Here is a 22941-nt window from a genome sequence, read left to right on the forward strand (position 1 = left end):
GGGCCGGACTCCTAATTCACGTGTGTGGCGAAGCCACTGAGAAAGGAAAGAGAAACCCAGAGAACCGGTTCTCCAGCCTTAGCTGTCCAAGCCCCTACGTCAAAGTCTCTGGACTAAGTAAGGCAGGGACGCCCCTAAGGAAGAGCAACTTGGGGGCTGCCCCAGAGCCTGCTCCCCAGAGTTAATTAATCGCTTGCCCGGAGTGCAGACTCTTAAAGGGAGGGGGCACTTTAGGGCTTTCCACAGATTTCCTGCAGGCTGGAGGCGTCGGGGTGGGGCGGGACGGGGGCGGAGGAGCGGCGGGAAAGGGGCCTTAATTCCCAGTTCGCCAACCCGAAAAACGAGGCTCAGCCAACCTTAAGGCAAATGTGTTATCTACCTTGCAGTCCCCGCGGGTCTTTGAGCCAAGGTTCCCTGAAGAGTAAAGTTGAATTTCTATCATCCCCAATTTCCTCACCGCGGGATCGCAGCGAGACCCACCTCTCACAATCAACGTCACAGAATGGAGCCTTAAGACTGGGAGCTTTTGAGATGATTTTATCCAATTCCCCATTTCAGAGATGGAAAAACTGAAGCCCGAATGCACTTGGCAAGGGCTGGAGAGGGACTCGAACCCTTTTCTTTGAGCTCCAGGCGTGGTGCTCTTCCAGGCTGCGCGGTCCTGACTTCGGCAGCTCCTCTTCTTGTTGCCCGCAAAAAAGCGCGGTGGCCGCGATGGCGGCCGACGTCGAAGGGGACGTGTATGTGCTGGTGGAGCACCCCTTCGAGTACACCGGCAAAGACGGGCGCCGTATCGCCATCCAGCCCAACGAGCGTTACCGACTGCTGCGCCGCAGCACCGAGCACTGGTGGCACGTGCAGCGCGAGCCTGGGGGTCGCCCCTTCTACCTCCCCGCGCAGTACGTGCGCGAGCTGCCCGCACTTGGTGACCCTGCCCCGACCCCGCAGCCTTCCTTGCCGCAGCCGCGTCCGGCAGTCCCGGAACCTCTGGCCTACGACTACCGCTTCGTAAGCACCCCTGTGGGTGCCGATGGATCCTCCACCGAGCCCCGGGGACGCGCCAGCTCCCTGTGTGGCCCTGCGCGACAGCGCGCCGGAGGCCAGCGCAGCAGCCTGGCGCCGGGAGGGCCCGCCTGCCTGTACGTGCGGCCGGCAGCGCCGGTGCGACCGGCGCAGTCCCTGGACGACTTGGCCCGCGGCGGCACCGCGCCCCCTGCCGGCCTCCTCGGTAGCGTCGGCCACTTCAAGGCCTCCAGCGTGGCGGGCTCCTGGGTTTGCCCGCGGCCCCTGGCGCGCAGCGACTCGGAGAACGTCTACGAGGCCATCCCGGACGTGCGCTGTCCTCCGCGGGAGGAGAGACCCAAGCAGGTAGGTCGCCGCGATCGAGGGGACCGAGGGAGGTCGCAGTTGCGCAGAGCCCAGCTGATTTCTTAACTGAGGTCGCTGTTTGTCCCTTCATCTCATTCATCGTGAATATTCATGTTCATGCAAAAAATGTAAATAGACTTGAATATTTAGGGTACTGTCCCAAACCCTGCTCGGAGGTTAACTAACCTAGGACAGGTCCCAGCACCGAATAACGTTCCTACAATCCCACCTGCTCTGTAAGGAGCAGTTTGGAGCTGTGGACTCTCACTCACTCTTCCCCTGAAGGTGGAGGTCGAGTCGGATGAGATGGTGGATGTGAAAGTCGAGCATTTGCTTCTCTTTGGGGAAGCTTCCAAATTTTCGGTTCCTTTAAAACAAAACAAGACTGAAACTCTTAATGGGCTTTTTTCGAATTCAATTGCAGTGAAGTCTCTCTCTTTCGGAATCCGGTTGCGTTAATCTGAGACAGCGAATACATTGCGTTTTTAAACACAGCCTCAGAATCCTCTTGCTCGGCCATGTCATCTTAAACTTTAGAACCTTTTAGGGAGAAATGGCCTGCGGGAGGAGGGAGGGGTGCCCCCAACGGGTTGACATCTGTCACTCGCTGTGGCATTATCCAGAACTCACTTCCTCAGGCCCCGAGTCCCAGGTGCCCTCACCCACGAGGTGCGACCCCATAGGGCAGCTGCTTGGCCTTGCGGCTTGTCCTTGAGGCTGAGTTCAGGTTTTGAGGCTACTGAAACCCGAATTTGACTCTGCTGGGTCACCTGCCAGCTGCTGACGAGCTCGGTGTCCTCGTATGTAAACAATACCCAAGGAATAAAGTTGCTGTGAACCTTAAACGCAATGAGGCGTGGAAGCGCTTGGCAGGAGCCGGTGCAGGGAGAGCAGCTAGGGTCCGGCTGACTCGGCGTTGCCTGCAGCTCTGCGCCTCTGCGCCTCTGCGCTAAGGTTTCCGCGGATCATCCCTCCTCCTTGTGGCCACTGCAGAGAACAACACTCAACCGGCTTGAGTATCCATGACCGATCAATGACTATGTCCTGCTTATCCGCCAATCCAGGCCCCTGTGGTATAGATGGCTAAACGCCCGCGCTTGGTTCTCCCGCGCCCTTGAGCTCGCCCCCTTCCTCTAGAAAACTCCCGGGTCTTTCCAGATTATGGGTCCTAGTAATGTTGGGAATATGTCTACTGCCCCCATGAGATCCTGGCTATGGGAAATAGTCACATGTGCAGAATTCTGGCCAAGGGATCGCTCACACTGTGTTAAGAAGCAAGGAGCTGCATCCCCCTTCACCCATGAACTGGGACTGTGCAAGCCTGTCCAAGGGTGGCTATCCAATCCAGGCTCTGGGACCAAGGAAAAAGAGAATCGCCCAAATGTCAGCATCTCCTGAGAAATCTCCCCAGCTACCAGGATCCCTGACCTTTCCCTATCCTTCCTCCAGCTCCCAGCAGGTTCCTGTGAGCAGTTTGGGGACACAGTTGAAGGTGGGCTGGTACTGACACAGAAGGGACCAGGAAGTCTGCCAAGGACCTGACAGAGAGGCTGCTGCTGGCTCTAATTAACTGTGGCTTCAACAGAGGGCTCAGCATCCCTGGCCCTGTTTGCTCCTGTGTGCAGAGTATAACAATAGCACATTCTCTGCTGTGGCTCTCCTGACACCTTGTCCCCACCAAACCGCAGGGATGCTGAGTTTGTTCTTCCTTGGGAAGGAAACCCCACCCCTGCCCTGCCTTGTCCCAGGCAGCATGGGAAAGAATTTCCTGAAAGGTGAGCCTGGCAGTTTTCCAGAGGATATAGATACACACATGTGTGCAAGTGCACACACATACACACACAGAAGACATAGATGCACACACACAGAGGACATAGATACACACATGCATGAATGTGCACACATACACACAGAAGACATAGATATACACATGTGTGCGTGTGCACGCACACACACAGAAGACACAGATATATACATGCGTTCATGTGCACACACACACAGAGAAGACATAGATGCACACACACACACACACACACATACCCCTACTCATATTGCAGCTCAGTTTTACTCACTACCCTCATTTATACTTCGGCCATGATTCCCCAAGTCGATTTGCTTACTCTTGCTTGTCCATTAAGCTTGAATTGATTAGATGCCTCTCAAGTCCCCAGTGAGCCTTCAGTCCTAGGGATGATGGGAGCACAGAAACAGCCCTGGGAGGTACACTGTCTGGGATGGGACCCTGATAGCAGATGCCCCTGTGCCACCCTGTTCAGGCCTTAGGGAGCTGTGCTAGGGTGCTGTGGCAAGGGCAGAGGGGAGGTGTGGACAGGCCGTCATGGAGGCTTTGTAGTTCTGTCCCAACCCACGGCTTGTGCTGGCTCAGGCAGGGCTTTGTGGGAATTTGGACTTTATCCTGCAGCTCTTGGAAGGCTCTTAGTAAGGAAGGGAATGGGTTTGAGAAGGACTCCTGTCTTCAGGGCTGTACTGCATGGTGAAAAGGGGAAGGTCACGGAATTTGGGGTCAGGGAGAAGCAGTTGGGCAGCTGAGGCCTAACTTCCCACTCGCTGGTGGGCAGACAGTGGCATTGTTTACATAGGCCTTGGAGGAAGCGCGGGTTAGAGGGGGGAAAAAATGGGATGCACCTGAATAGAGTTGACAAAAGGAGGAAAAGAGGAAGTCAGGAGGAAACAAAGGGACCAAAGAGGAAAAACAGAAGCCTAAAAGCCAAGGCGAATGTGCAGAAGTTCAAGTTAGACAAAGGCCATGGGACATTATCTGACATAGCCACCAGAAGATCACCTTGTCAAGGGATTGCAGAAGACAGTGTGGGTCAGGGGCTGAAGGATGTGAGTGGAGAGGGTATGCGGCGGGCAGGCGGGCAACCGTCGGGCAGAGAAGACGGAGAAACGCTGTAGTCAGAGTAAGAAGGCGAAACAATCAAGGCATCCCAAAGTCTGAAGCAGTGGGTGAGGCCAGAGCAGGGAGGAGGGAGGAAGGAGGAGGAGGGACGTTTAGAGAGGATCCCTGGAAGAAGCGAGTGACTGAAAACGGGAGCAAAGGTGTGGACCGCGAGGTGTCACAGGTTGTATACCAGCTCCATCCTCAGGGCGGGCTGCTCAGCGGGCATACCCAGAGAAGAAGAGTGTCTGTGCCACCTTCAGCGTTTTATGTCCACAGCTCACGTGAGTACTACACACTACACCTGCTGTATGCTGGTCATGGAGCTGGACACCGTGGACCCAGGGGCTGACAGCCCCTCTGTCCTCACCAGCACAGGTCTGCCACACAGCTCAGTGCCTAGCAGCTCAGAAGGAGGCACGGGACACTCCTTTGCCCCCAAAACAAACAGGGTTATAGAGGAAGTGCGTTCGGATCAGGCTCAGGCCTCCTGACTCGAAACCCCACCCTAGCCGCCAAATTTAGTCTCAGGAAAGTGGCCAGGGGTGAGTAGCCTTGTTCCTCTGGGCCAGAGCAGTGGGAGCAGAAGACAGGAAAATCCATTTTGTTCTGAGCACAGTGCCCAGCCCTACAGTCCTCCAGGGGACACTGCTGATGTCCAGGTTACAGCAGGGGAATTAGATAGTCAGGAGGCCATGACCAGCACCCCTGACAGGGATAGGGTCACACAGGAAGCCAAGAGACAAAGTGGCCTCTGGGGCCATGTCTGTAATCCCAGCTACTCGGAAGGCTGAGCAAGTCAGATCCTGTTTTCAAGGGTCCTTGAGCTACAGAGCAATACAAAGCCAGTCTGGTGCACTTAGTGGAACTCTCTCAAATAAAGGGTTAAAAAGAGGAGTTGGGGTATACTAGGTCATGCTAGAAGGTTTAAGACACAGGGTTCAATCCCCAATACCGCCCTCCCCATGTGGCCTCTGGCTTCTCTAGCTAGAAGATTTCAGGGTGTGGTCGAAATGCCTGCCCTAGCCTTGGAGGTAGGAAGGCCCCGGGGCACCGATGGACTAGGGCCCGCCCCTGTTGCCTGGGCATTGGCCACTGGCAGGACAGGTTACAGACCTTGCTGGGAACTTATGCAAACAGCCCCAGAGGCACTGCTCCTGAGCTTGGACCCAGCCTGAACTGGAAGGAGCCTCCTGGGCCCTCATTTCTCCCTCGGCCATCAGGAACTGTGAGTGATTTCTCCGGGGTACCGAGATCCTGGGGGAGAAAGGGACTGGCAGCTTTCTCTCTAACCTCACTCCCAGATTCCCCACCTGATCCCTCCCTTCCTGTACACTCCCTGAGGCAAGTCTCAGGGACAGTCCCAGCCAACCATGTGTCTGGAAAGCTTGGGGTCAGTAAAAGCAGGGAGTGGAGGCCAAATTAAGGACGTCCAGTGAGATGTCCCTGTGCCATTCAGTCCTGTCCAATCTGCTCACTCCCTCCACCCCTGTCTCCCAACAGCGCTCAGGAGCCCTAGCTTGGGAAGCTGCCCCAGGTGGCTCAGCTGGTCTCTTTATGCCTGACCTGGTCTTTTCCTCCCTGCTGACCCACAGGTCCCAGGACCTAGCCCCACCATCTGGCTTAGGAAAGAGCAGGGAGACCAGGGCTTCCCCTCCCCCACTCCCTCCCAGCCTTATTTACCTTACCTACCTGGCTACTCAGAATGCTCCTACTCAGGGCCCTCGCCCCTGCAAGATGGGTGGCTGGCTATCTCGTGTCCTCTAGATGGTAGGGGGCTGAATTCCTCCTACTCTTGGTCCCTGGTTCTCTTGGTCCCTGGTTCCCTTTAGCCCCTAGCCTTCAAGCTGGATCCCAGACCAGCACACTCCTGCCGCTCCCATCTGAACCCTGAACTTTTTTTCCACCTTCCCTCTGTTAAGGAGTGGGAGGGGACAGTCCTCAAGACTGAATGTCAGTTGGATGGGTGATCAGTGCCAGGTCTTGAGGTACAGGAAGGCCCATGGTCATAGTAACTAGTAGTCGGGAATGTGTTCTGGCTCCATGCCAGAAAAGGGTCTGGGCTGGTGAGCAAAGGGACAGTGGCTATTGGCTGATGTCTGGGGGAGCTGGAACAGAGCCTGTGGCCCTGGGGCATAAGAATGCCTGGTTAAGTTGAGGAAGCTCTGTTTCTAAGTTGAGGAAGGACTTTAGTGTTGAGGGGATTCCCAGATTGCTGCCTTTCCACTCAGCTCATCTGCAGGCTCCTGGGGGTCCCTATCCTGCATCTTTTGTTCCTGTCTGGAGGTCTCCTGTGAGACTTACAGGTCTTTGTCTAATCCTGGAAAGCACAGGGGCCAACTGGGCTGCCTCCGGACCCCAGCCTCCCTCTTCCTTGTCCCTCCACAGGAATATTCCCCAGCCTGTTTGAATATGCGAATTACTATACCCTCCCCTGTAAAATGATTTGACCTTCTTTTAAATGTTGGGGTAACGGGGAAATTGCAGTCTATTTCTGCCAACTTCGGGGTCCTATTCCTGCATCTGCTTCCCCGGGCTTCCCTGTTGGGAGTTTGCCACAAGGCAGTTCAGTAGGCCGATGGGGGAAGGCAGCTCCTGTGGCTCGTACTCATTCAGTCAGAAATGGCACAGCAGGACCACAATGAAAGGAAAGCCCTGGCTGCAGGTAACTTATTGTCCAGGAGGCAAGATAGGCCAACAAAAGTACCGTACTGTTAGGAGATGTGTGGCTAACATGTCCCCAAGGTGCCACAGAAGACACTTTGGAAGTGTCTTCTCTCCCGTGATGGGATTGGCAGGAAACATCTCAGATGCTTCCTGAAGGAAGAAAGTGATGTCACAGATAGACCTAAAGAATTCTGTAATTTCTTTCCATGAAACCTTCCAGATCAGCTTCCCTCATCATTATCAGTAATCAGTCTATTCCATTTATTTTACTAGTTCCCTAGTTAATTTTGGCTATTTGACATCTTGTTAGGAGAGAATTCATCTTCCCTAGATTTGTAAAATTTCCACCTCTGGAATCCAGTATGAACTGGGGGAGATGGCACACATCTGCCGAGCCAGCATTTGGGAAGCTGAAGCAGGAGAATCACAAGGTCCAAGTTGGCCAGGACAACTTAGCAAGAACTCATCTCGAAAACGAAAAGAAACCTAGGCCAACTGCCTGTCTTGTAGCAGGAGCATTCGTTCTGCTCATGTTTTGTTTAACAGCCGATTCCCTCTGTGGGATTTTGTTGATCTGGATTTTATTGCCGTGTTTTGCACTCCTTGGTTAGCCTTGTGTCTCCCCCCCCTGGGGTGGGGGTGGAGTTGGCTTCCCTTTTCTTCTTGTCATATTTTCCATTTCATCCTTGCATCCCTAACCAAATGAGAGTTCTCCATCCAGTCTCGATGCTTATTGAACCTGCCGGGCAGCAGACTCGTCCCTGTCAGCGTAGGACTCTCTTGATTGTATGGATTTCACTTCCTTTGTTTTCTTTTACTTGAGAGTTTGCTCTCCTGAGTGGGTCCACTGGTTTATCTTTTTCCCTATCCTTTTGTACTTGTGCTGTGACATTGGAGAGAATTCCTTCTGCTTGAACTTGAGGCCACAAATCTGAGTCTGATGGTGATATCTTTTTGGTGAGTACAATGATATATTTTAAAGTCCTTTTTAAAGCTCCTTACTTGGTCAAACTCTCCTTAAGAGTTCTCATTTGTTGTTTAAGTTGTAATTGCATTGATCAGCCCTTCCTTTTGCTAATAGTCTTGAATGTTTTAGTGGAAATATGTATGTAGGTTTTTTAAAAAATAATTTTCCCCCAAAACACAGTTACTCTGTATAACCCTGTCCTGGAACCTACAATGTAGATCAGGCTGGCCTCAAACCTGAGACCTCTCCCTGCCTCTGCTCTCTAGCGCTAGGACTGAAGGTGTGTGCCACCACCGCCAACTTTAAAATAGTATTTATTTTATTTCATGTGCACATTTGTCCGTGTGAGGGCATCGGATCTCCCGGAACTGGAGTTACAGACAACTGTGAGTCACCTGTGGGTGCTGGATTGAACCCAGGTCCTCAGAAAGCAGCCAGTGCTCTTAACAGCTGAGCCATCTCTCAGGCCCTATAGTTTTATTTTTTAATTAACATAGCAGTCATACACATTCGTAGCACACACAGTGAGATTTCCGTAACTGTATATGAAGTATGATTAGTGTAATCATACTGATCATCACAGACTTCATTATTTCTTTGTGATGAGAACATTCAGACCCCTCTCTGCTAGCTATTTGTAACTTTAGAACTACTTGGTGTCAAGCACGGATGCTCTTCAGGACTCTGGAGTGCAGAAAGCTCCTCCTCCATCTAACTGAGCCCCTAGACACTGGCCGTTCCTTCCCTGCCACCCTCACACACACCCTTCCCAAGCTCTGATAACCACTATTCTGTGTTCTATTTCTTCAAAGCCAACTTTCCAGTCCCCACCGTGAAGTGGGTGAAGCGGGAACACACACAAGTTATTGTCCCAAGCCTGGTTTATTTCACTTAACACAGTGTCCTCTAGTTAAATTCATGCACTTACAGAGAACTTCACTCTACTGTGGTTGCAAAGAATTCCACTGTGTTTGGTATTCCACTGTGTTGTGTCTTCTTTACTCATCCTTTGATGGACAGCTGGGTGGATTCTGTATGTTGGCTCTTGGGAGCAGAGCCACAATGATCGTGGTAGTGCAGATGTCTTCTTAACATGCTGACTTTGGTTTCTTTGACTGTATGCCCATGGTGAGGTGGCTGCGGCATATGCTGTTCTATTTCTAGCTTTGGGGGAATACTCACATTGATTTGCATGCTATTTACATCCCACCCATGCTGCAGGGGAATTCTGCTTTCCCCGTACCTCACTAGCATTTGCTACTTTTTTTTCCCTAGATTTTAAAATGTATGTGTATGCGTGTTTGCCTGTGTTTATTGCACCATGTGCATGCAGATGCCAGCAGATGCCAGCAGAGGGCGTCAGACCCCTGGAACTGGAGTTACAGGCAGGTGTGAACCGCTCGGTGTGGGTGCAGGGAACCGAACCTGGATCCTCTGCAAGAGCAACACAGCTCGTCCCTGCTGACCCATCTCTCAAGCTTCCACCTGTTACCTTTAGTTTTATAAGTTTTCTTTTCAACTTTCGTTTTTTTTTCTTTTTTTTTTTTTCAGTGCTGGAGATCAAATCCTGTCTTACAGATTTTTTTTAAACCAGACACAGTATCACGTGCTTGTGTCTGAGGCACGAGGATCATTTGTACCCAGGAATTTGAGAGTACTCCAAACAACCTACTAAGACTTGGGCAAGAGCGGTGCACACCTTTAATCCCAGCAGTCTGGAGGCAGAGGCAGATGGATCTCTGTGAGTTTGAGGCTAGCCAGGTCTACATAGCCAAGGCTACATAGTAAGATCCTGTCCCCCGCCCTCCCCCCCAAAAGACCCTGTCTCGGCTTCTCAATTTAAAAAGAAAAAAGATTTCTTTAATCACATTTATGTAAGTCCAGCAAGTTGGTACTCACAGTTCCAATACTTTGGGAGAGTGAGGCAGGAAGATTGGAAATTGGAGGGTAACATGGTCAATTTATCAAAACTCTGTCTCAAAATAAAAAATAAAAATAAAAAAAATCTAGAATGTAGATGAGCAGTAAGGCCCTTGCTTAGCCTCTAAAAATCCTTGGGTTCAATCCCAGGTACCACAAAAAAATAAAATATTTTCAGTACAAAAATTTTCAGATATATTTTCATTTATTTTGTGGCTCTTAAACCTCAGGGCTTTATCATAGACTTAGTTAAACTGCTACAAAGGTCCTAAGACACACAGTCATATGTCACTCACCGAGGACACATCCTGAGGAATGCATTGTGAGGTGATTTCATTGTCTTGTGGGTGTCATGGGGTGGATTTGACCAAACCTAGATGGCAAACAGGTTGGTCACCCGGCATGACTTTCTGTTGTGATCAAGAGACATAGTAACCAAACATATGAGACTACTGGCCATTTCACAGGGAAGTGTCTGTCCAAAGTGGGGGGAGGGACACTGCACTAAGGATTGCTGAGGCTTAGGTCGCAGGTGCACGCATTTGTCAGGTCCCGTGCTCTGTACGCCCCACCTAGTTGCTTGTGCTATAGGTTTATGTATACAGCTGCCAAGGTCACAGATGTGTCTACCCTGCCATCACCAGGAGCTGTGACTAATGCCTGGGGCTGTCACTTATGGTGCCAGGGTGACTCAGGGAATAAGAATGCTTCAGCTTAAAAAAAAAGAAAGAAAGAAAGGAAAGGAAAGAAAAAGAATTGATCTCAGCTCCATAGAATTCTCATCAGAATACTACCATTGATGGTTGTTAATCAAAGCTCCCATGTGCACAGCTGTGGACGATGCGTGCGCTCAAACTTTGCCAACTTTTCCTTTTCTTTATTTTGCATCAAATTCTGCCTCAGCTTCTTTGGTGCCAAGATTACAAGACATAACGATGTGAACCGCCATGGGGGGGGGGAGGGAGGTGTGTGAGACTTTCTCTCTCCCTGTCTCTCTCTCTCCTCTCTCTCTCTCTCTCTCTCTCTCTCTCTCTCTCTCTCTCTCTCTCTCTCTCTCTCTCTCTCTCTCTCTCTTTGTGTGTGTGTGTCTTTGTCTCTGTCAGAGAGAGAGAGAGAGAGAGAGAGAGAGAGAGAGAAAGAGAGAGAGGTGAGGCCTTCATAGCTGGTGAGACTCTAGAGATCCAGGTCAAGGAAGCTTACTGGAACAGGAGGCCCCTGCGCCCTACATTAAAGCCAGGGAAAAGTCTGAGGAGTGGTGGGTAAAAGGCCACCCCTTATCGCACTTCCCTTACCTGGGCAGTTAGGTTGGAAGTCACAGTCTTACTGGCCAGCCCAGAGGTCCGTGATGGGCTCTGCAGGCAGTCCGCCGGCATTACTTCTAGTGTGTACCCAGGAGAAGCCCACCCCGGAGGAGCAGGCTCAGCAGGCAGTTCCCCGAGGTCATACAGAGGCTGAGGCAGAGTCCAGTGCTGAGGGCGCCCAATCCGAAACCCAGAACCAGAAAAGCAGAAGCTCGCCCTGCTTTCTCACCAGCGCCCGCCCTGCGGGTGTGGGAACTCAGCGGCCAGCTGGGCTTTCACAGAAACCAGCCCTGGGGACAGGGAAGAGGACAGCCCCGCACTATAGAGATCCCTGCCCCCACACCTCCGGATGCCTGTTTATTCTGTGTTTATCGAGATAATTCAGCCCTAACCCCACTGTGTTTAGGATTCCGTTGAGGTAGGACACCTGGCCTGGGCTGCACAATCACCCCAGGGAGCAGTGAAAAGCTTTGTCTGGGATGCTGCAGTGAAATCCCTTTCGTGCTCCCCCTGTACAGTAGTGAGCATGTGGCTCTCAGCCTGGCCTGGCTGGGATGCAGAGAGAAACACAAGAGAAACACAGTCTCTGGCCCCTAGGAAGTTGTAGCAGGGCAACACTGAGGCAAAAAGCTCAGTTCCTTCCTGCTGTCCCGCCACCCAGTCTAAGTGGCAAAGAGTGGGCAGGCTCAGTGAGTGGGTGGAGGCCAGTCCCTGCCCGTCCCTGGCTGAGTCTTTGATTTAGGCCCTCTCTCTCTTTCTCCCTCCTTCCCCTTTCTCCTTTGTTTCTCTTTAGAGACAGATTCTCACTAAATGGCCAAGAGGCCACAGTGGATGAATTCCAGGCTACCTTTGAATTTCCAGCCCTGCCTCCGTCTCCTGAGTGCTGGAATTACAGGCTTGTGCCTTTATATGTCCTATGTTTTGGGACATTTATTTTACCTCTCAATCGAGAGGACAAGATTTTCCTCTTGTACAGTCTCCTACACACACACACACACAAACACACACACACACACACACACCTCCTCCCTTCGAGAGCTTTGACGGTGAGGCCAGCCTGGGAGAGGCCGATGGAGTGCCAGGCAGCTAGTCTGTGCTGGTGGCTCTGGCCCCACCTGCTGGGTAACTCTCAGCGTGGTGTGCTTGTGGGCACCAGTTGTGGCCATCACTTCCGCTTGCTGGGAGAAGGGAAGCCACTTTAGCCTGTACATCCGGAGCAGTACCAGCTTCCCAGGACGGTGGCCCTATGTCCTGGGGGCTTCTGACGGAGCCGTGACGTGGGTGCCAAAAGGGCGGAGGACCACAGACTCAGCCTTCTGTGTTCTCAGCAAGTGTTTCAATTCTGTCGCGTCACCGTGTCACCGTGCGATTTCTGAAATGGGAGACCAGGCAGGGGGTCAGAGCCCAAACTGGAAACAAGCCGGGGACCCATGAAAACAGGGCTTATTAAGGAAGAACACCTTGGGGAAGGGCAAGACAGACAAGATGGTTGCCAGGGACTTGGTGGAGCAGCCACAGATGCTCCCCTGGAGTATGTTGGGTCCACTGTGTGTGCTTGGGTTGGAGTGTCACCTGCGTAAGGCAGTGGACAGAGGAGAAATCAGAAGGGGGCAGCTGGTTGGTGTTCTTTCTCTTAGTCCTCAGTGGAGGGTAGGCAGATTCACACACAGATGCAGAGACACCTCTGAAGATCAGTGCGTGTGGCCACCCGGGCGGAAGAGGGCAGGTGCGGCTTGGTGACCATGTCTGGAGGAGAGGACCAGGTGGTCAAGTGGGAAGACAGTGGTATGGTCACTGCCCCTTCCGTTCTCATGGCTGGCAGAGTCTAGACACCAGCTTCCCCAAACCGCTTGCATCCAAACCCCTTCCTCATCTGAACGTCTTTCCACAACCTTCCCCTTCACATCCTCACAACCACAGGAGCTACACAGTACCCTAGGCTAGCCCAGGCTGAAGCCCTCTCCTCAGTCCTTCCTTCACCTGTGCCTGATGAGGCCTGAGCCCATCTTCCATCCCACCTGTGACTTAGGTATGAGCATCTTGGTACAGGATGCTCTGAGCTACATCACCAGAGCACTGAGCACAGGGGGACAGCCAGTGGAGTCCCGGAAACATGAAAACACCCCAATCTGCGCCACCCCCCACCCATCAGGCAACCTTGTCTCAGGCACTTCCGCAGCCCTGACAGGAAACCAGTCACAGACTCAGCCTCGCGCCATCTCAAGGCAACTTCTTGTTTCCCAGTTGCCCTGTGCCAGCCCAGAGTTGTGATCCTGGGCTCCACCCCCTAAAAACTTCCCAGGCTGTATCCCAGAACTCAGAGGGGCCGGGATGGTGGACATGATTGCAAAACTGGCCAGGAGGCAGAGCCGGGCCCTGCGGGCACAGGTAAGGATAGAAGGAAGGAGTCGGGGCAGGCTCAGCCTCTGCCGGGGCAGCAGAGGGCCTTCTGGGTTCGGAGCTGTAGCAGGTCTGCACCCCACTGTTGGGAGCTGGTTGTAGAAGCTCAGAGCAGTGTATGTCAGGTGATCTCAGCACTTTCTCTCTCAGAGGCCTTCCCTGTCCAAGGGTGCACAGAGAGATCTGAGATACCCAGCTTGGGGCAAGAGAGACAGGGCTTCCGCCACTGTGGACGAGGACGTGGGGCAGGGGGAGGGGGCATCTGGGGTGGGGGATTGAAGGTAAGGAGTGCATAACCATAAACAAGTGAAGGGAGATCTCTGTGGTGAGCGTTAAAGGTCTCTCTTGGCTCAGCCCTCTAACCAGAGGTGGGGAGGCCTCTTCCTCTTCCCTGCCCAGCCCCTGTGTCTACATGGTACAACTTGATACTATTTTTAGACTGTGGCAGCATGTGAATCTCCAGAGTGGGGGCCAGCTTGGCAGACCCCACTATCTTTCCCCCCCCAAAAAAAAGGCAAGCAAAGGGCCTACACAGACCCAGGAGCAATGAGAACCCAGCTGAACCCCGCCAGCAGAGGAAAGTCCCTTTAGCTCATCGCTGAGGAAGGGGGACCCATGGAGAGGTCCAGAGTTTGAGGGACCAGTGACTGCTACAGTTCCATGGCCGCAGCTTCAAAAAGGAGTGGGTTCTGCCTGCTTCCCTCTATGGGGGTCCCTATCTTCCACCCCAAGCATTTAGTGTCTCTAGACAGCACGTCTTCCTAATGCTTCCTGTCCCCAACACATGTCTCTGCATCATCTCTTCTTGCGATAGCCCTGCCACTCCAGGGACCTAACTCTCTCTCCCCTCAACATCCCCCATACCTGCCCGTGTGTTCTTTATTTGAGATCCCTTAGCTCCAATGGTCTGTCAAGCATAATCCCTCCTCCAAAGAGCCCAGCAGCACCTCAGCCTCTCCACACGACCCATGGACCCTTCCAGCCACCACCACTGTCACTGTCACCGCCACCCATCCTGGAACAGCAAGGCCACAGTCCCAGTGTGTCTAGGTGTGGGGCAGGAGGCATATTGGCCTCTCTGCTCCCTCTCATCCTGGTGTCTGTCCTGTTTCAGTGACTCTCCTGGGCTCTGTGGCTCAAACTTTCATCCCCAGCAAATCCTTTCTCACATTCTGTGCTGTTTGTTTCCAAAGTTCGCCACAGGACTGAATTGCACATTAAAGCAGTGTTTGAATAGATCCGCTATATACTTCAGGGCATTGTCTCACCTGAGGGGGGCAGTGGCATCTGCCACATCATCCTATGTCATACTCACAAGAGATGCAGGCCTTGGGGAAAGGGAGAGGGCTCTGTGGGTAAAGTACTCGCTGTGTAAGTCTGAGACAGGGTTTGGATCCTTGGCACCCATGTAAATGCCAGGTGGGTATGGTGGTCTGTCTATAATCCCAGCGCTGGGGAGGCAGAGATGGGATCGCTAAAGCAAGCGCACTAGCTCAAATCAGTGAGCTCTGGCTTCAAGTGAGAGTCCCCACCTCAATATATGAGGTGGAGAGCCATCAAGGGAGACAGCCACAGTCAACCTCAGACCATACACATGCACACGTATGTGCACCCACATTCATACACACACATGTACTGTGCATACACAAGGAAAGGGAGAAGGAAGGAAGGAAGGAAGGAAGGAAGGAAGGAAGGAAGGAAGGAAGGAAGAGGGCCAGGTTGGTAGGCAACTCCCCAACCTCCAAGGCAGAATGCCACTGGAGCCTAACAAAGCAATGAGTGTCTTAATCCTCTCCACTGAGAGACAGTGACCTGAGGCTCCCCAAGGAGCAAAGTCCGCATGGGGAGGACAGGAGAGAAGGACAGTCAGGCTGAGGGGACAGCCTAAGGAAGAGGACAGTGAGGAAGTGGATAGGGACTTCTGGTGTGGTGGGCTAGCCTGGGGTAGCTGAAATACAGGAATACACATGAGGTTTGGGGTCAGGGAGAAAGGAGAAGAATCGATGACTCAGCCCAGCACCTGCCTCCTGGGGGCTAGCCATCTTGTCAGAGCCTGTGCCCTCCCGTGTCTCACCATGCCTTTAATTTTTTATCCTATTTTATTTATTTATTGTGTGCACACATAATCATGTGTGCCACGGCACATGTGGAAGTCAGAGGACAGCTTGGCAGAGTCAGTTATCTCGCTCCACTGAGCGGGTCTAGGGTTCAAACTTAGGTGGTCAGGCTTGGCGGCAAGTGCCTTTAACTACTGAGCCCTCTCGCTGGCCCCTACCTCTGCAGTCTTTCTCAGCAGTGAGCGTAAGCTTCACTTGCCGCACCCTACACCTGCCGTGTGTGCACTGGAGGCCAATTCTGCCGAGCAGGGACTTGTGTCCACTTGTTCTCTGCTGCATTCCCAGCGTCCGGCTCAGTTCATGCTACAGGGCAGAGCAGAGGGATCTTAGGAGTAAGATGCATGATGTGTGTGGGGGGTAATATTTACTTATTTTTCGATGTGTGAGTGCAAACACTCATGTATGTGCATGCATCACGTGTGTGCCTGGTGCCCAAAGAAGTGAGAAGAGGGCATTGGATCCCCTGGAATTGGAGTTTGAGAGTTGTGAGCCACCATGTGGGGGCTGGGAACTGATCTCAGGTCCTCTGCAAGAGCAGCCAGTGTTCTTAACCCACAGAGCCATCTCTCCAGCCCCAAATGGGTGCCTTTCTATCTTCCTAAAACCCAGGGAGAAGCCGTGTTGAGTAGGCCATGCTTCCCTTACACGCGTGTCCTGGCCAACAGAGGAGGAACATGTGTGATGAGTTTATCTTAGTACATTTACTGTGTCTGTGTGAATGTGTCCCAGCACACATATGGAAGACAGAAAGCAACCTGTGCTAGTTAGTGCTTGCCTCTCAGCGCGGGGCCCGAGGATCAAACTCAGGTCATCATGCTGGCTCACTGAGCCATCTTTACGGTACATTTTGGGTTTTCCTATAAAAAAAAAAAATCAATACTGTTACAAAATTGGAATCTCAAAAAAAGAAATGGAAACTCCAAACCTTTTAAAGGAAAAAAGAACTGGGGTGGAGCCCCACAGACCAACACTTATTTGTCTTCTGCACTTAAGGCTTGGGGTTCAGTTACCCAGCAGCACCACCACCACCCCAAAAACCTAAGCCTTATAATTACACTGGCCAGATAGACCATTGTCAGCATTTTGTTTGATTTGGGTCTTTTTGAGACAGGATCTCACGTACCCCAACCTGCCTTCAGACCCCACGTGTAGATAAGGAGAGCCTTGAACTTGTGAAGTTCTGCCTCTGTCCTCTGAGTGCTAGAATTACAGGCATGTGCTACCGTGCCTGATTGTATGCAGTTCTGGGCATCAGACCCAGGGTTCCCTGCATGCTTTGTGAGCTCCACCCCCCCTCCCTAGTCCACCATAATAGCTTTTTGAGGTGTGCTGTTTGCTGGGAGCAGTGTGTATTCTTAGAAATCTGTTAGCCAGATGCACTCCTGCTGCCTTGGGTTTGATAGTGAGACTGTCTGTCTCTCTAGGGGTTTGGCATTGTTGGTGGAATCTGGGGAGATCTGGGGACAGATCTGAAACCTGACATTCTCAAGAGCTGAGACTTGAAGAACGTGGGGTGAGCTGAGTAGAACTGAACATAGACAGACTGTCAAGGAGCTGAGTGCAACCTGCAGTAGAAGTTCCAGCAGAGGGGTGGGGCCCTGCAGCTAGAGTTTAAAGTTCAAGGCCAGGGGCAAGCAAGGAGTGGCAGGAAACAGAACCCAAGCTCCGGCAGGTGATGGGTGGCCTCTGCAGGCCTCAGACTTTGCCCCTCTGCCCAGGAGGAGGCAGAGAGTATGACTCACCCCAGCCTCTCCTCTGTGCCTAGCCAGATGAAACACCAGATGGCTCGCCCTTTGGGGGGAAGGGGTGTCTCCCTTCTTTGACCCTTTATTCTCCAGCCCATCTGGGTCTCTCTCTCTCTCTCTCTCTCTCTCTCTCTCTCTCTCTCTCTCTCTCTCTCTCTCTCATTCCTAAACCTGCAAAGCAGCTCCCAGCAGTACAGATTCCATCACCGGAGCCACCAAGGGTTGTGCAGCTTTAGTGGGGCTATGGACTGCAAAAGGACTCCAAATGAGACCCACAAAGAACAGGTCCCAGGCCCTTGATCTGTTGCTGCCAGTGCCTCCCCTCGGAGGAATGCAGACTCCTGAGAGCTTAGTTAGTGTTCTGTGATTAACAATCTGACCTTCCCTTCTGCGGCACATGCTGCTTCAGGGAGCTCCTTCAAAAAGTGTTTCCTTTCTTTTACCACAATTTCTGGCATGGGCAAAGCACACGTTTTCTGCCCAGGGCAACTGAGTCAGAGAAGTACCAGGGCTTGCTGAAGGTTGCCCAGTTTGCAAATGTCCAAGGCCACCCTGTGCGACCCTGGAGTTACCCCAAAAGTCGTCATGTCCTTCGGCTCCTGCAGGTGGATGATCCCCAGGAGCCAGTGTATGCGAATGTAGAGAGGCAACCTAGGGCCACTTCGCCGCACTCCGCTGCAGTTCCTCCTCGGCTCAGCCCAGTGTGGGAGACGCACACCGACTCGGGCACTGGGCGCCCCTACTACTATAACCCGGACACGGGCGTGACCACCTGGGAGTCACCCTTTGAGGCCTCTGAAGGCGCCACCAGTCCAGCCACCTCCCGAGCATCTGTGGGCAGTGGGGAGAGCCTGGAGACAGAGTGGGGCCAGTACTGGGATGAGGAGAGTCGCAGGGTGTTCTTCTACAACCCTGTGACCGGTGAGACCGCCTGGGAGGACGAGGCTGAGGACCTGGAGGAGGAGCCCCAGGAGCCGCTGGAGATGCAACCCAGCCTGAGCCCGCGAAGCCCGGGACTTCAGAGGGTAAGGGACGGGCCTCTGATCCCACCTACTGCTTAAAGATCAGAGGATGGGGTGGGGCAATGGGGGTGGGGCATTTCCGAGCATCCTGGACCCCTCTTCATGCTAATCAGAAATCACAGAATGGGTGCGGGGCCACCCCCTGAGCGTTTCTTTTTTTTTTTTTTTGGTTTTTCGAGACAGGGTTTCCCTGTAGTTTTAGAGCCTGTCATGGAACTAGCTCTTGTAGACCAGGCTGGTCTCGAACTCACAGAGATCCGCCTGCCTCTGCCTCCCGAGTGCTGGGATTAAAGGCGTGCGCCACCGCCGCCCGGCCCCCCCTGAGCGTTTCTGACCCGACCTCTTGCTTCTCAGGGACCAGAGATAGAGACAGGCCATCTCTGAGGGTCTCTGACTTCTCCTGATTTTTGGCCCCGAGGATTAGAGAGTAATAGGTGGACCTGGTACAAAGTGAGGGAGGCAGGAGACAGAACCTCTGACTCCATCTTCTGGTCCCTGCAGCCCCCGACTCCTGAAACAGACTATCCTGAATTGCTGACTAATTACCCCGAAGAGGACTATTCTCCTGTGGGCTCCTTCAGTGATCCTGGCCCCACTTCTCCCGTGGCTGCACCCCGTGGCTGGTCCTGTCACATTACCCCAGACAAGCAGACGCTGTACACCAACCAGTTCACTCAAGAGCAGGTAGGACATCGCTAGCAGCCGGACCTAGACAACCTTGCTGGCACGGCACTCCCCAGACTTCCTCCACTAGGACCTCCCCTCGATACTAAAGGGCAGACCCACACCATTCAGTCCTGAGTCTGGTACTGCAGCCCCTAGTACCATCCTGGACTCTGGGCCGAGGGCCCTGACTATGTTCCTGTGTCCACAGTGGGTGAGGTTGGAGGACCAGCATGGGAAGCCATATTTCTACAATCTAGAGGACTCCTCTGTGCAGTGGGAGCTGCCCCAGGTAAACAGCTGGGGAAGGGAGAGCTGGGGAAGGTGGAGGGGATAATGGGTGACAGTGTCTCTCTCCCCAGGTCCCCATTCCCGCCCCTCGAAGCGTTCGCAAATCAAGCCAGGATAGTGACACTCCAGCCCAGGCTAGCCCTCCGGAGGAGAAGGTGGGGTCAGGGGTTGATGGGATATATCCTTCCCTTCCCAGTAAGCCCCAGTGTAGAGGGGCATGGAGGCCCTGGGGGAACCTCCCTGTGACTACTTCTGTAGGGACCTCACCCTCCCTCCCAGCAGGGTGCAGTGAGCCTCAGGCCAAGCCTGTAAGAAAACATCCAGCTGAGGAGATGCTAGCATTGTTCCTTCGTGCTTTCCTGTCATAACCATTCCCCTTCCCCTCATTCTCTTAGATCAAGACCCTGGATAAGGCCGGAGTGCTCCATCGTACCAAGACAGTTGACAAGGGGAAGAGACTTCGGTGAGGGCCTGTCCAGACCCCAACCGTGGCAGGGTGGGCCGCGATGATCCAGTTCCCCAATGCTAAGCTCCCTTATGTCATACTCGTACTAATCCTCGTGGTGACTTCATGTGAAGTCCTGTGAGGAAACTGAGGCACCTAAGGTTCCTTGCCTGCCAGCTATTACGTGGTGGGAATCCAATTCTGTGGGGCCAGTGCCCCCAGCTCCTGTGAGGGGTGGGGTGGGGTGAGTCCTCCAGACTAGGCGCAAATCTCAACCCCGCCCACCCCAACTTCCCTCTGTCCTTAGGAAGAAACACTGGAGTGCCTCCTGGACAGTGCTGGAAGGCGGTGTCCTGACCTTCTTCAAAGACTCAAAAACCTCAGCTGCGGGCGGCCTGGTGAGACCTGTCCCTGAGCAAGGGAGACCTTCCGCTCTTGTTTTCTGAGTTGGCTTAGGAAAGGCTGGTTTAGAAGATGGGTTCCCAAGTACCAAGGTAGCTGGATAGTGGCAAAGAGGGACAATGATGGCAGGTTTACCACAGTACAAAGCACTCCAGCTACTGGGGCCTGCAGAACAGAACTTGGTGATAGACAGCTCCGGTCTGGAGAGCTGGGAGGCTGGGGCCTGGCCTACCTGCTCACAAAATGGGGTTGGGCTCCTTTCTCTTTTCCTTTCTGCTGGCTAGCAGGTCCTAGGACAAAGATGCTCTAGGAGCCTGGTGTGTCGGAGCCAGGTATTTTAGCAAGCCCATCTGGGTGGGTGCCCCTTGTAATCCTGCCTTTTCCATTCCTTCCTTCCCCACAGAGGCATCCTTCCAAGCTCTCCACCCCTGAGTACACCGTCGAACTGAAGGGGGCCTCTCTTGATTGGGCCCCCAAAGACAAATCCAGCAAGAAGAATGTATTAGAGGTGAGTGGTGGGATTGGGGGAAGGGACCCCTGAATCCCACTGCAGACAGGGCGCAGGAATGGGGTCCTGCAGAAGGTAGGGCTGGAGTGCTCAAGACTCAAAGTCAAGGCTGCCCCATCTTGGGTTCAGTGCTCATCATGTTGTCCGAAAATCACCACCCTGGGTATAGAGTTCATAGCCTTTGCCACTGAGGGTAAGAAGTAGGTCTCTAGGAGATGAAAATGCCATCCCCAGAGGGACCTTCTCTCAGCCACCAGTCTGAGACTGAGAACTGAGTCTAGCTGCTCCCTGTGATGGGCTGAGCCAGCGACCTGCTTTCACCGGCCAGAGCCCAGACTCCAGTTTTTATTGGGTCCCCAATGAGTAGACTAGTAACAAGTTGGTCTGGTTTCCCAGCAGGTAGAGCAAGAGGACTCTGGCAAAGGCCTCGTAGTACCACGCTCCTTGCTGTTGGGGCGTGGGGGGGGAGCGGGGGTGACAGTCCCTAAGAGCAGTGAGGCAGAACGCCAGAAAAGCACAGGCGTGAGGGGCAGAGGAGATGGGGCTTAGTGAGTGAAGTACTTGTCACACAGACTCAGGAGCCTGGTTGGTGGCACATGCTTGTAGTCCCATGGCACAGAAAACAGATATGGGTCCCTGGGGCCTGCTGGCCAGCCAATCTAACCTAAATGTTGCATTCCAAGTCAGCAAGGGACCCTGTACTAAAACAGCAAAGTAGACAGCGCCTGAGGAATCACATCCGGGTTGAACTCTGGCTTCCACCTGCACATACATTCCTGCACATGCGTGCACACAATACACACATGCATGCACATACATTCCTGCACATGTGTGCACACAATATACACATGCATGCACGCAGTACACACATGCATGCACACACAATACACACATGCGTGCACACACATGAATGCACACACCCATGCACAAACAAACCCCATAGACAGTAGACAGTGAACTCATAAAAACCACCACCAAAAAAAAAAAAAGTAGCCAGTATCTGTCAAAACAAGTTAGGGATGGTCCAGGATGGGGAGGAGCTAGGAGCAAACAGTGAACAGGCGGTGCTCGGGTGGTCTCTGAGGGAAACTTAGATCCGTTTCTCCAGGCAGCAAGTGAGAAACGGGACAGCGATTGGTCACATAGATCTTTCCTGTTGGGGGAGGGAAGGTCCTCTCTAGGTTCCTGGGAATCCAAACTGTCTTAACTCTTGGTTCTTAAAGAACTTTCTAGTGTGCAGTTTTATGAACCTGGGCTCCAGAGGGATATGTGCCCTTCCAAAGAGCTCCATGGAAGCTAAGCCGGGACCTTGGGTCTGCTTCAGATAGTTTATTATGAAGAAAGTCAAATACACAGTCCAGACATTCTGCAGGGAGCTTGCATGCTTATTTTTGATGATTTTCCAAGCCTTATTTGTGTCTATATTTATTTAAATATATGTATGTGTGTATATATGTATGTATGTGCACCACATCTGTGCCTGGTACTCCACAGAAAAGGGCATTGGATTCCCTGGAACTGGTGTTGGAACCGGATGGTTTTGAGCCTCCTGTGGGTGCTGGGAACGGAACCCAGGTTCTCTGCAAGAGCAAGAAGTGTTCTTAACAGCTGACTGAGCCATCTCTCTGGCCTCTGAGTTATAATTTTAAAAGGAGAACAACCAAAAAACCGTTTTCTCTGACTCTAGAATTCATTCCCTACCGTCTGAGCCAGGTTCTGCCTCACTCTGGACCGAAGGGCTAGATTGATATCTACTTCCAAAGCTAGGCATTGCAGCTGGGCCAACTCTGTGTTTAGAGCCGGCCAACAATGGTCTATTTCTACTCCCTGAAGTTTTTTTTCATTGCCCTTCCAGCAACCAGACTCCCACAGGAATTTTCTATCACTTTGCCAGTGCCCTGGGAGAGGCCTGCTGTGTTCTGTGTTAGGCAGCAAGGAGCCCGGCAAAGCTCTGATCTGTCACTACTGGCTGTGTGCTCGTGAAGAAAGTGACCCCACTTAGTTTGCCTGTCGCAAACACTGTCGTCCACAGCATTAAACAAAGAGGAAGACTTGGATCTGGCTTGAGGCCTTTGCTCTATTAGGCTCCAAGCCTCTTGGGGAGGGACAGGTCAACTCCCTCTCAACACACACACACACACACACACACACACACACACTCCAAGCCTACTCCCAAGACAGACCCAGGGAGCAGGGGTAACTGACTGGCTTGTGTCCCTTCAG

At 52.8% G+C, this 22941-nt stretch overlaps 1 protein-coding gene across 5 annotated transcripts in view; it reads left to right on the plus strand.

Annotated features, from left to right (window-relative positions):
• The window catches only part of Arhgap27 (Rho GTPase activating protein 27), a 28753-nt gene that overhangs the window by 1961 nt on the left and 3851 nt on the right, over positions 1–22941 (plus strand). For 3 of the 5 annotated variants that reach the window (XM_038328402.1, XM_038328400.1, XM_038328401.1), the window contains 8 exons: positions 387–1368; positions 17993–18412; positions 18911–19093; positions 19284–19364; positions 19435–19518; positions 19759–19826; positions 20116–20206; positions 20614–20718. In XM_038328402.1, coding sequence (XP_038184330.1) covers positions 715–1368; positions 17993–18412; positions 18911–19093; positions 19284–19364; positions 19435–19518; positions 19759–19826; positions 20116–20206; positions 20614–20718 — 1686 coding nt within the window. In that variant the 5' untranslated portion in view covers positions 387–714. Of the gene's footprint in view, positions 1–386; positions 1369–13335; positions 13514–17992; positions 18413–18910; positions 19094–19283; positions 19365–19434; positions 19519–19758; positions 19827–20115; positions 20207–20613; positions 20719–22941 lie in introns of those variants that run through there. The other 2 variants (XM_038328404.1, XM_038328403.1) reach the window with 2 other exon arrangements.

The sequence above is a fragment of the Arvicola amphibius genome, chromosome 4 (assembly GCF_903992535.2).
Source record: "Arvicola amphibius chromosome 4, mArvAmp1.2, whole genome shotgun sequence".
Classification (NCBI taxonomy): Eukaryota; Metazoa; Chordata; class Mammalia; order Rodentia; family Cricetidae; genus Arvicola; species Arvicola amphibius.